We start from the raw sequence: 13,394 nt of genomic DNA, 5'->3' as shown, positions 1-13,394 counted from the left end.
AGCCCACCAATGTTTTATTTTTTACTTTCAAGCATGTTTTAAATAACTTAAAAGGAGAATAGTCTATTATATTTATCCAGACCTTTACCGTTTATCTTGCTGTTCCTCTATTTGTGATATCTCAGGTTTCCTTCTGTTATCATTTTCTTCTGTCTGAAATACTCAGGTTAGCAGTTCTTTTAGAGCAGTTCAGTTGGCTATGATTTATAGTTTTCTTTCTTCTGAGAATGTCTTTATTTCACCTTATTGCCAAGGATATTTTCACTGGATAAAGAATTCTGGGCCGGGCGCGGTGGCTCAAGCCTGTAATCCCAGCACTTTGGGAGGCTGAGACGGGCGGATCACGAGGTCAGGAGATCGAGACCATCCTGGCTAACACGGTGAAACCCCGTCTCTACTAAAAAATACAAAAAACTAGCCGGGCGAGGTGGCGGCGCCTGTAGTCCCAGCTACTGGGAGGCTGAGGCAGGAGAATGGCGTGAACCCGGGAGGCAGAGCTTGCAGTGAGCTGAGATCCGGCCACAGCACTCCAGCCTGGGTGACAGAGCGAGACTCTGTCTCAGAAAAAAAAAAAAAAAAAAAAAAAAAAAGAATTCTGGACTGAGAGTTGTTTTCTATTAGTGATTCAAAATTGTTGTACCACTTCTTTCTGTCCTCCGTGGTTTTTGGTATAAAATTTTATAGTCATTCAAATTGTTTCCCTACAAGTAATGCATCTCTAACTACTTTCAAGATTTTTATTTTTTTCATCTTAAGTTTACAGCAAGTAGAGTGTGATGTGCCTTGGTATGAAGTTCTTTGGGTTTATCCTGGATAGGATTGTCTGTTTCTTAAATCTGTAGGTTTGACTTTAGACAAATTTGGGAAGTTTTCAACTATTATTTCCTTAAAAAAATGTTTAACCCTGCATTTCTTCTCTCCTAGACCTTTTGTTGTCCCACGGGTTCTTAAGATTTGGCTGATTTTTTTTTCAGTTTCTTTTTTTTCTGTTGTTGAGGTTGCTTTTCTGTTTTTGGTTCAGTTTCTGTTGATTCTGGTTGCTTTTAATCTTTGTCACCCATTTTAAGCACCTTAATTACGATTGCTTTGGTGTACTTTTCATGTTTCTTGTGCTTGAACTCACTGAGTTTTTAAAATATGTGTGTTTATACATTTTTAATCAAATTTGGAAAGTGTTCAGCTGTTCCTTTAAATTTAAAATTTTAAATAAAAAATTAATAGACTGGGTGTGGCAGCTTATGCCTGTAATCCCAGCACTTTGGGAGGCCAAGGCAGGTGGATCACCTGAGGTCAGGAGTTCGAGACCAGCCTGGCCAACATGGTGAAACCCCATCTCTACTAAAAATACGAAAAGTCGCTGGGTGTGGTGGCGCGCACCTTATAATCCCAGGTACTTGGAAGGCTGAGGCACGACAATCACTTGAATCCGGGAGGTAGAGGTTGCAGTGAGCCAAGATTGTACCACTGCATTCCAGCCTGGGTGACAGTGAGACTCTGTCTTTAAAAAAAAAAAAAAGATAAAATTAATAATGTTTTCCTGTTCTTTTTTCTCTTTCTCTCAAGACTCCAATTACATGTATAATTTATATTAGGGCACTTGAAGTTGTCCCATACTTCATTAATGCTCTGTTGTGTTGTTGTTGTTTTTCAGTCCTTTTACTCTGTTTTTGTTTTAAGTAACTTTTATTCCTCTCTTCAAGTTTATTAGCCTTTTCTTCTACAGAGTCTATTTTTAATCCCATCCAGTGTGTGTGTGTGTGCATGTGTGCGTGTGTATGTGTATGTTTTGAAATCTCAGCTGTCGTCCTTTTATCATCTAGAAGCTTGATTGGATCCTCTTTTATACTGCCTATATATATTTTTAATATGCTCGTGTTTTTTTGTACTTTCTTGAATACACAAAATATAGTTATGATTTTTTTTTTTTTTTTTTGCTAGCAAAGTATAAATCCAGGATTTGGATTCATATCTATCTGACTGCTATAGTTCAGTGGCCAGCAAATTATGGCCTATTGACTGAAACTAGCCTGCTATGGGCCAGTGTGATAACGCTGGTCATTTACCTATGGCCTCTTGCTGTTTTTATGCTACAAAGGCAGAGCTGAGCTGTTTCAACAGAGACCTTACGTCTTTTTTTTTTTTTTGAGACGGAGTCTCGCTCTGCCGCCCAGGCTGGAGTGCAGTGGCCGGATCTCAGCTCACTGCAAGCTCCGACTCCTGGGTTCACACCATTCTCCTGCCTCAGCCTCCCGAGTAGCTGGGACTACAGGCGCCTGCCATGTCGCCCGGCTAGTTTTTTGTATTTTTAGTAGAGACGGGGTTTCGCCATGTTAGCCACGATGGTCTTGATCTCCTGACCTCGTGATCCGCCCGTCTCGGCCTCCCAAAGTGCTGGGATTACAGGCTTGAGCCACCGCGCCCGGCCGACCTTACGTCTTAAAAAGCAAAAAAATATTTACTATCTGACATTTGTAGGAAAAGTTTGCTGAGTTCTGCTTTAGAGGCGTTTTTATTTATAAAAAACCTTAAGTGCCAGTTCTCATGTAGCATTTTTAATTTTTGACCTTCACTAAACACTAACAGCATAATATTGAGTTTTATTTTTATAAAGGCAGTGGAGACTGTAGACAAGGCTCATATGGTTCAGGTATGAAGCTGTGCAATGATCTGATTTGGTAGTGATAAAATTTGGAAAACCTTAGATAGTAGAGTAGTTAGCACACCCCTAAGTTCAGTGGTTTTTACATTTAGCATGTGTAAGGTTCACCTGGGAAGCTTGTTGAAACAGATTAAAGGACTCTGTATCAACTTTCTGAATCAGTAAGGTAGGTGGGATATGAGAATATACATTTCTAACAAGTTCCCAGGTCATGCCAATAGTTCTATTTGGGACCATACCTTGAAAATTACTGCTTTAACCCTTTTTAAGTGTATCATTTGAATTTCAGTAAATGTATAAAATTGTATACCAGCACCACAATCCGGTTTTAGAACAATTCCATCATACTAAAGAGTTCCTCATGCACATTTGCAGTCAATCCCAACATTCACCTTCAGCCTGAGGCAACTAGTTATCTTTCTTTCACTATGGTTTTGCACTTTTCAGAAATTTTATATAAATGGAATCATATGATACATAGTTATATACTTGGAATCTTTCACTTAACATAATATTTTTGAGATTCATCTATGTCATTGCATGTATCAATACCTTTCTTTTATTGCTAAATATTATTTCACAGAATGAGCATACTACATTTTTTTGTCCATTCAACATTTTATGGATATTTGGATTGTTTCTAGTTTTGGCTATTATGAAAAATGCTGTTATGACTATTCATGTACAAGAGATGGCCTATGCTTTTGATTAAAAGGAAGTTATAATATATAGATTATATTAATATATTATGCTATGCTTGTAGTTGACAAAAAATGTTAATATGTTCTTGTTTCCTAATATATTTCCAATAATAATATTTTAATATTTACTATGAATATTTTATGTTTTTATAATGAACTAATATTTGATAATTTTATGTCAAAATATTATAAATTGGTATATGATAGTCTATAAAAATTTTGTAAAATGTTTCTTTTGAGATAACCAACGTACTCTATAGATGTTAATCTTACAAAATTAGTATATCTACTCTTATTGGTGGGCAAAATTCACCCTGAGCACCTGGAATAAAATAAGTATACAACAAATAAAACTTAGCTTTTGATTTTGGAAATGTTCCGATACAGATAACAATAGGGAGAATTGTTTAACGAAATCCTCATGTATCCATCTCACCTAATTTCAACAATTGTTAATAGGTTGACATTGTTTTTTAATCTGTACCTTGCCTCCCAATCTCTTTCTGGTATTCTATATTGAATCTCAAAATCATATCATTTCTTCTGGAAATACTTCACTATATATTGCAAACTGACTAGGACTTACAAAACAAGTATGTATGTAAATTTTTACAGCACTGTTATTTCACCTAATAAAATTAGCAATAATTTTTAATATAATCTACTATGCAGTATATGTTTAGTTGTCCCTAATTGTCTGAAATATATTTTTCAAATTGTTTGATTGAACTACGATGAAACAAGATGCAAACATTGCAATTGACTGATAACACCATTAAGTCAATCTTAATCTCTAATTATTTCTCTTCCCTTGTTTTTCCATGACAATGATTTGTTGAAGAAACTGGTTAATTTGTTGAAGAACCTGGTAGGATTTCTTATGATCTGCATTTACCTGACTGTATCTTCTTCATATCATTTAGTGTATCCTTTATCCCATGTATTACTAATGAAGTATAAGTACAAAGGATTTGGGTATAGAAGATTGAGTATATTCAAGTTTTGGCATTGTTTTTTTCCTAGTAGCAAGAATATTTCTTAGAAAGACTTGTCTATTTCCTATAACATCATAGTATGTCTGTCACTCCCACTTTTACTGATGCTGTGATTCATGATTTGACTCAGGTGTTGTCAGCCTGATCCTTTCATTAACAAGTTTCCCTCCAATCTTTTACTAAATGGTTTTAGCAGCTATTGATGAATATTCCCTAAATTTCCTCTATGTCAGTAGAATTGCAAAATGGTTATCTTCTGATTCCGTCATTTTTTCTGCAATCCTTATGTAAAATTTTCTTATGAAAAATCTTCTTTCATCAACTCTTTGGTTACCCTGAAATTCAACTTTTACAGACAAGGAAGGATAAATGCTTGCTTCTTTCTTTTTATTCAGTTTATTGGTTTTCAAAATAATGAGTTGGTGCCCTAGGAAACTCTAAATGTGATGGAGCTTATTTATTCGATGTGTTTAATCCATTTTGGTCATTGTTTTTAGTGGTCAAATTGTTTTATTTTTGACTGGTGAACTTCTGAGATTTACTCCTGTGTCCTTTGATTTATGCTAGTATTTTAAAAACTACTTTATTGCTTTTTTGCTACTTTATTGCTCAAGATTTCCCAGGCTCAGATTATACATTCTGTATTCCAGATGTTATTTCTTTGAGGAGAACTAATTAGTGGGAAATGGAATTTATAGACCATAATCTAGGTGATAGGAAGCTTACTGTTTCTGGGTTGTTACTGCTCCTAGATCTTTGAAAATGTCTTTCACAAAGGTACTGGATTTAACACATTTTTCAGTATATGTTCATGTTTTTATCTCTAGGATTGTATCTCTCTCTCTTTCTATATATATATAATGTGTGTGTGTGTATGTATATATATATGGTTTTTTTTTTTTTTGAGATGAAGTCTCGCTCTTGTTCCCCAGGCTGGAGTGCAATGGCATGATCTCAGCTCACTGCAACCTCCGCCTGCCGGGTTCAAGCAGTTCTCCTGCCTCAGCCTCCTGAGTAGCTGGGATTACAGGCGCCTGCTACCATGCCTGGCTAATTTTTGTATTTTTAGTAGAGATGGGATTTCACCATGTTGGACAGGCTGGTCTCAAACTCCTGACCTCAGGTGATCTACCTGGCTTGGCCTCCCAAAGTGCTGCGATTACAGATGGGAGCCACTGCACCTGGCCAGATTGTATATATTTTTGGTATAAGGAAAACAGTATTAACACAATTCAATTAAGTTTAGCATTCCTTTGATGAGGATGTATTTTTTCCCAGACATTATGTATGGTAGGCACTAGTATTCGATGCAATTGTGGTAGTTGCTTTCTGGGAAGCAGTGAGACTTACTCTTGGCATCTGTGGGATGATATGTAAGAAAATAAATTTTAATTTAATAAATGAAACAATAAATGGAGAAAATACAGACACAGCACAAAGGTGTTCAAGGAATGCTTCACATTCCCAAGAAAGGTAACATCTGTGCTGGGTATTAAAGGAAGGCTATGATAACTGTTGCATTGGGTATACAAAAGATTCAGGAAAGGGACTTTCAGACAGAAGAAAAAGCATATGAAAAGATACAGAACAAGGATCAGGACTGACAGTTTGGTGCTATTTGTGTCACCAAGATCAAAGTGGAAAATGACAACAGATGAGGCAAAATCAGCAAAATCTCATATGCCAGGGTAAAGAGCCCAGGCTTATTCTAGAGGCAAATGGGAAACACTGAAGAATGTTAAACAGAAATATGAAATGATCTAATTTTCTCCTCAGAATAATCATTCTGGTAACAGTGAGGAAAATGGATTGGGAGAGGAAATGGCAAATGTGTAAGTTCACTTTTGACTTTACAAACTCGTGCCTAGAATAGTGCTTGGCAGATAGCAGGCACTTAATAATATTTGTTGAGTGAAAAAACAAAAAGTTGTTTTATGAATCAAAAGAAGTAGATAAGTCTGAAGAAAAACCACACAGAAATAGAGACTATTTTTTTTGTTGCTATTACTTGATTCATCTGCTGGCTTATTTGGTATCTTACCGTAAGATTTTCATGAGCAAATCAGTAAGTAAAATAACAGAATTAAAAAAAATAGTCAAAGGGTTTGAATAGCAGGCTCACAAAAGAGGAAGTCTGAAGGGTAACTAGATATATGAAAACATGCGCAATTTCACTAGCAACAACTAAGGAAATGCAAATATTTAAATCCCATGAGATGGAAGAATAGTTAAGAGTTTAAACAAAACCCAGTCTTCACCGGGATGTTGAATTGTTGGAATTCTCACATGCTGCTGGTGAGAGTGTAAGTTGGTGAAATCATTATAGAAAGTAGTTTGGCGGTCAGTGGTCATTAAATCAGAAGATGCACATTTCTCTCTCTTTTTTTTTTTTTTTTTTTTTTTGAGAGGGCATCCTGTCGCCCAGGCTGGAGAGCAGTGGCACCATCTCGGCTCACTGCAAGCTCCGCCTCCCCAGTTCACGCCATTCTCCTGCCTCAGCCTCCCAAGTAGCTGGGACTACAGGCACCCGCCACCACGCCCGGCTAATTTTTTCGTATTTTTAGTAGAAACGGGGTTTCACCGTGTTAGCCAGGATGGTCTCTATTTCCTGACCTCGTGATCCCCCGCCTTGGCCTCCCAAAGTGCTGGAATTACAAGCGTGAGCCACCGCGCCCAGCCAGATGCACATCTCTTTTGACTCAGTATTTCCACTCAGATATAAACCCTAGAGAAATGCTCATACCTGTACAGAAACATGTTCAACAATGTTGATCACAGCATTGTTGATTAAACAAAATACTTTGAAATAATATAAATGTCTCTCTGCAGGAGAATGGATAAATTGTGATATATTTGTACACCACATACTATTCAGCACTGAAAATGAACAAATTAGAGTTATGTAAATAAAACATGAGAAAAGTTTACAAAGTGATATAGTATTATGTTACATATATAAAGTTAATTATGCAAAATAATATTACATATATGTAATAATAGATAAAAATTCCAAATTTAAGAGGCTAGTTATCTCTGAGAAAGGAAAGCAGTAGGGAAATGGGATTAGGGGAGGTTACACAGGAAGCTTCACACTTTCTTTAAAAGAAAAAGTCATAAACAGATATAGAAAAATAAAAATTTTATAAAGCTAGATAATGGTCAAAAAAGTATTTGTTATTTTTGTTTTTATATATTTGAAATGTTTTCAGTGAAAAATCCTTTGAGCTTAGAGAATTCCAGAATTATCCTTATTCTCAAAGTAAAATATTTTCCTAGCATCTAAATAATTTAAGAGTTTTTTATTTTGCAGGTTTGACTGATGAATTAGCTCAGAAGCTATTTGATGTTTCAGAAATAACTTCGGCAGCAATGGTTTGTTCGTTGCCTACAGCAGTTCCAGAATCTCCTAGAATTCATCCTACAAGAACACCCAAAACACCTCGAACACCTAGGTTACAAGATCCTAACAAAACACCAAGATTTTATCCTGTTGTTAAAGAACCAAAAGCCATTGATGTAAAGGTATACAAAACAACCAGGAATATAAGACTTGCATTTTGTATCCTTTAACATTACAGAATGAGATGTTGTAATTTCTATAACATCACATTAAAAAGTGTGTGTTATAACTTGTAATATTTCACTTAAAAATCGTACTTTACCATAGTGATAGTTTCTCAGGTTAAGAAATTATTTGGTTGGGCATGGTGGTTCATGCCTGTAATCCAACACTTTGGGAGACCAAGGCAGGTGGATCGCTTGTGCCCAGGAGTTGGAGACTAGCCTGGGCAATGCCATGGGACCCCATCTCTAAAAAAATACAAAAATTAGCTGGGCATGGTGGCGTGTGCCTGTAGTCCCAGCTACTTGGGAGGCTGAGGTGGGAGGATTGTTTGAGCCTGTAGGGGTCAGGGCTGCAGTGAGCCATGATCATGCCACTGCACTCCAGCCTTGGCAACAGAGTAAGACCCCATTTAAAAGTAAACAAACAAACAAAAACCTTTTTTACAATTGGATAGTGTAATTAAAGATGAACAGAAAGTATAATGAAGAATCACACTAAGGTGCACTTCGTTTTATCCTTGTGTCACAAACCAACCAAAGGACCTTATTAAGTTTTGTGACTTGTGTGTGAGATTTTTGAGTTTTGTGACTTCATATGATTTCACAATGTGTTATCTACAGTATGAAAATGTTTGAGTTCATTTATAGTCAGAGGGTTTTAATTTACTTGTGCAGTTCACACTATTGAAACTAATTGCAATGCTTGACTTTATTTTCTTTAGAGTCCAAGAAAGAGAAAAACAAGGCATAGCACAAATCCCCCTCTAGAGTGTCATGTTGGTTGGGTAATGGATTCCAGAGACCATGGACCAAGAACATCCTCAGTCAGGTACTATATTTCTCAAACATTACTTTTTTGTTCTTGATTTGAAGTTTTTTGAAAACAGTTACTAATTAGATATTTCAAAGTATTTAAAAATTGAAATGTTAGCAAATTAGAGAACAATGAAAATGGTACAAAGACGCCAAAGAAGAGATAAGTTTTACAAGTATGTTAAGGAAATAATCCAGTAAGACAGTTTTTTTTCCCATTTAAATTATTTTTCACAAATGTGAACTCTTAGATTTATAAACTATGTAGGTCTATGAAAGTTATTATCTTTGGAAAAATCCCAGAGTCTTAGTGGCATTTAATAGGTTCTTAGTAGATATTTATTGAGGGCATTAATGTGCTAAACACACTACTCAAAACTATATAAATAATATGGAAACAAAGCATTATTATTTTGCTTTTTTCCCCCATTTTTGGGAAATCATTTAGATTAGCTGATTTTTAGCAGGAATTTTTTTTTATAAGAAAGAAGAAAATTAATTTAAAAAAAAAGAAGACTAGAGCAAATCTTTTAGCGTGCCAGTGATATGCAAAGCACTGTGGTATGTTTTGTCCTTCAGAGGGGTTGCAGAGGTGATTTATTGCTCATTGCTTTGTGATTCTTTCTTTTAAATAAAAATAGAGACAGAATCTTGCCCTGTTGCCTAGGTGGCCTCAAGCAATCCTCCTACCTCAGCCTCTAAAGTGCTGGGAATTTTTTATTTTTTGTTTTTTGAGACAAAGTCTCGCTCTGTCACCCAGGCTGGACTGCAGTGGCACAATCTTGGCTCACTGCAAGCTCCGCCTCCTGGGTTCAAGCAATTCTCCTGCCTCAGCCTCCCAAGTAGCTGGGACTACAGGCGTGTGCCACCACGCCCGGCTAATTTTTTGTATTTTTAGTAGAGACGGGGTTTCACCATGTTAGCCAGGATGGTCTTGATCTCCTGACCTGGTGATCCGCCCGCCTCAGGCTCCCAAAGTGCTGGGATTACAGGCGTGAGCTACCACACCCAGCTAAAGTACTGGGATTATAGGCATGAGCCACTTTACCCAGCCTGTGTTTCTTAAACACCATTTTGTGTTTATACTAAATATTTTCAGAATAATTAATGGATAGTTTTTCCACTTGAAAACTTTGGGAAAATATGTTTTTGACTGGTTACTAGAAAAGGATTAGTTAGTTTCATGAAAAGAAATGCTAGGGAGTTTATCATGCTCTCAAAACCTTGAAATCTGTGTATTTAGTGATACACATTTGATTATTTTACATTGTTCTTACTAGATATATTGTCTCTAAAAGATAAAAAGTGCATATGTTCTTCTGCACACCTGTGGTATACTAATAGTTATTCTGGGGTTATAAGTGACTTTTCAGTTTTTTTCCCCAGAGTATTTCTTTTTATTGGAGCAGTATATTTAGAGATCAACAACAGTGAAAAATGTTTAATTTACCTAATGAAGGACATCTTGTCTTTGTTGCTTTCAAGTTTTGGGAATTATGAATAAAGCTGCTATAAACATCTATGTAAAGGTTTTAGTGTGGACATATTTTAAAATCCCTTGGATAAATACTAAGGAGCATGATTGCTGCTTAATCATGTATGATAAGAATATATTTAGTTTTGTAAGAAGCTGCCAACCTGTTTTCCAAAGTGGCCCTATCATTTTGCATGCTCACCAGTAATGTTTCTTTTTAACCTTGGTAATGTCTTGTTTTGAAGTCAGCCTTGTCTGATATTTGTATAATTATGCCAGCTTTCTTTAGATGAGTGTTTGCCAGTGTATCTTCTTCTACCTTTTTACTTTTAAGCAATCTCTTTGTTTTAAAGTGGGTTTCACATAGGCAGCATATATTTGGGTCTTTCTTTGCTTTTTATAACCCAGTCTAATAACGTGTTAATCAGTATGTTTAGACTGTCCACATTTAGTGTAGTTACTGATGTGGTTGGATTTAAATCTATCATTTCTTTGTCTCATCTATTTTTTTTTTTCTTTTTTTTTTTTTTCGAGACTGAGTCTCATTCTGTTGCCCAGTCTGGAGTGCAATGGCACGATCTTGGCTCACTTCAACCTCCAGTTCCCAGGTTCAGGTGATTCTCCTTCCTCAACCTCCTGAGTAGCTGGGATTACAGGTGCCTGCCACCACGCCCAGCTAATTTTTGTATTTTTAGGAGAGATGGGATTTCACCATGTTGGCCAGGCTGGTCTCAAACTTCTGACCTCAGGTGATCGACCTGTCTTGGCCTCCCAAAGTGCTGGGATTATAGGCATGAGCCACTGTACCCAGCTGCCTCATCTATTCTTCATTCTTTTTTTTCTTTTTTTGCTTTCTTTTGGATTGAGTTTTTATAATGATCCTATTTTATCTCTACTATTGGCTTATTAGTTATATCTCTTTTTATTTTTTACTGATCCTTTAGAATTTACAGGTATACCTTGTTTTGCTGTGCTTCATAGATACTGTGTTTTCCACAAATTGAAGGTTTGTGGCGACCCTGTGTCGAGCAAGTTTATCAATGCCCTTTATCCAACAGATGTACTCACTTCATGTCTTCATGTCTCTGTGTCACCTTTTGGTAATTCTTGCAATATTTCAAATTTTATTATTATTATTATTATATCTTTTTTTTTTTTTTTAAGACAGAGTCTTGCTCTGTCACCCAGGCTGGAGTGCAGTGGTGTGATCTTGGCTCACTGCAAGCTCTGCCTTCAGGGTTCATGTCATTCTCCTGCCTCATCCTCCTGAGTAGCTGGGACTACAGGTGCCCACCACCATGTCTGGCTAATTTTTTTTTTTTTGTATTTTTTTAGTAGAGATGGGGTTTCACCATGTTAGCCAGGATGGTCTTGATCTCCTGATCTTGTGATCTGCCCGCCTCGGCCTCCTAAAGTGTTGGGATTACAGGTGTGAGCCACTGCGCCTGGCCTTTTTTTTTTTTTTTTAGACACAGTCTCACTGTGTTGCACAGGCTGGAATTCTGTGGCACAATCATGACTCACTGCAGCCATAACCTCCCAGACTCAAGTGATCCTCCCATTTCAGCCTTCTGAGTAGCTGGAACTATAGTTGCATGCCACCATGTCCAGCTAATTTTTTAATTTTTTATAGAGATGGGGGTCTCACTCTGCTCTCTGGGCTGGTCTTGAACTCCTAGACTCAAGCAATTCTCCTACCTCGCCCTTCCAAAGTGCTGGGATTATAGGCATGAGCCACCATGCCCAGCTACTATTTTGTATTTTATGGTGATCTGTGGTTAGTGATCTTTGATGTTAACTATTGTAATTGTTTTGGCACACCATGAACCCTGCCAAGATAAGACGGTAAACTTAATCAATAAATGTTGTATGTTTTCTGGCTGCTCCACTGACTGGCCATTTCTCCATCTCTCCCCCTCTTCTTGGGCGTCCCTGTACCCTGAGAGACAACAATGTTGAAATTAGACCAACTAATAACCCTACAGCGGCCTCTAAGTGTTCAAGTGAAATTAAGAGTCAAAATTCTTCAAAATTAGAAATGCCATCATTAATGAGGAAGGCATGTTGAAAGCCCCAAGATAGGCTGAAAGCTAGATGTCTTGTGTCAAACAGCCAAAATATGAAGGTAAAGTTTTGGAGGGAAATTAAAAGTGCTACTCCAGTGAATACACAAATGATAAGAAAGTGAAACAGTTTTATTGATGATAGCGAGAGAGTTTGAGTGGTCTGAGTAAAAGATCAGACCACCCCCAATATTCCCTTAAGCCAAAGTATAATCCAGAGCAAAGCCCTGACTCTCTTCAATTCTATGAAGAGGCGAGGGAGGTGCAGAAGAAAAGTTGGAAGCTAGCAGAAGTTGGTTAATGAGGTTTAAGAAGCTGTCTCCATAATATGAAAGTGCAAGGTGAAGGAGCAAGTGCTGATGAGGAAGGTGCAGCGAGTTTTAAGGAAGATTTAGCTAAGATAATCAATAAAAGTGGCTACATTTCTGCCGGTCTAGATCTGAAAAAAAAAAGTGTGGCTACCTTAAACAATAGATTTTCAATGTAGACAAAACAGCCTTCTATTGGGAGAATAAGCCATCTAGGACTTTCATAGTTAGGAAGGAGCAGTCGATGTTTGGCTTCAGAGCTTCAAGAGACAGGGCTGACTCTCTTGTTAGGGGCTAATGCAGGTGGTGACTTCAAGTTGAAGGCAATGCCAGGGCTCTTTTGAATTATGCTAAATCTACTCATCTGCTTATGCTCTATAAATAGAAAAACAAAGTCTACGTGGCAGCACATCTACTTACAGTGTGGGTTACTAAATATTTTAAGCCTACTGTTAAGACCTACTATTCAGAAAAAAAGATTCCTTTCAAAATATTACTGCTCATTGACAGTGTACCTCATCACCCAAGAACTCTGATGAATATACACAAGAAGATTAATGTTTTTTTCATACCTGCTAACACATTTATTCTGCAGTTCATGGATCCCAAGGAGTCATTTTAACTTTCTAGTCTTATTTTTTAGAATATTCATATATAGTCTATCCATAAGGCTATAGCTGCTGCAGCTAGTCTTTCCTCTGATGGACCTGAGCAAAGTAAATTGAAAACATTCTGGAGAGTATTCACCATTCTACATGCCATTAAGAGTGATTCATAGGAGGAGGTCAAAATATCAACATTAACAAGATTTTGGAAG

At 36.9% G+C, this 13,394-nt stretch overlaps 1 protein-coding gene across 1 annotated transcript in view; it reads left to right on the top strand.

The window, feature by feature from the left end:
* The window catches only part of LARP1B (La ribonucleoprotein 1B), a 161,701-nt gene that overhangs the window by 117,555 nt on the left and 30,752 nt on the right, over window positions 1–13,394 (top strand). Inside the window, exons 13-14 of the mRNA XM_026454125.2 lie at window positions 7,666–7,877; window positions 8,642–8,748. Of these exons, the coding sequence (XP_026309910.1) occupies window positions 7,666–7,877; window positions 8,642–8,748 (319 nt within the window). The remainder of the gene's footprint in view (window positions 1–7,665; window positions 7,878–8,641; window positions 8,749–13,394) is intronic.

Source organism: Piliocolobus tephrosceles, chromosome 3 (assembly GCF_002776525.5).
Source record: "Piliocolobus tephrosceles isolate RC106 chromosome 3, ASM277652v3, whole genome shotgun sequence".
NCBI lineage: Eukaryota > Metazoa > Chordata > Mammalia > Primates > Cercopithecidae > Piliocolobus > Piliocolobus tephrosceles.
This window is presented reverse-complemented; position numbering and strand designations above follow the sequence as displayed.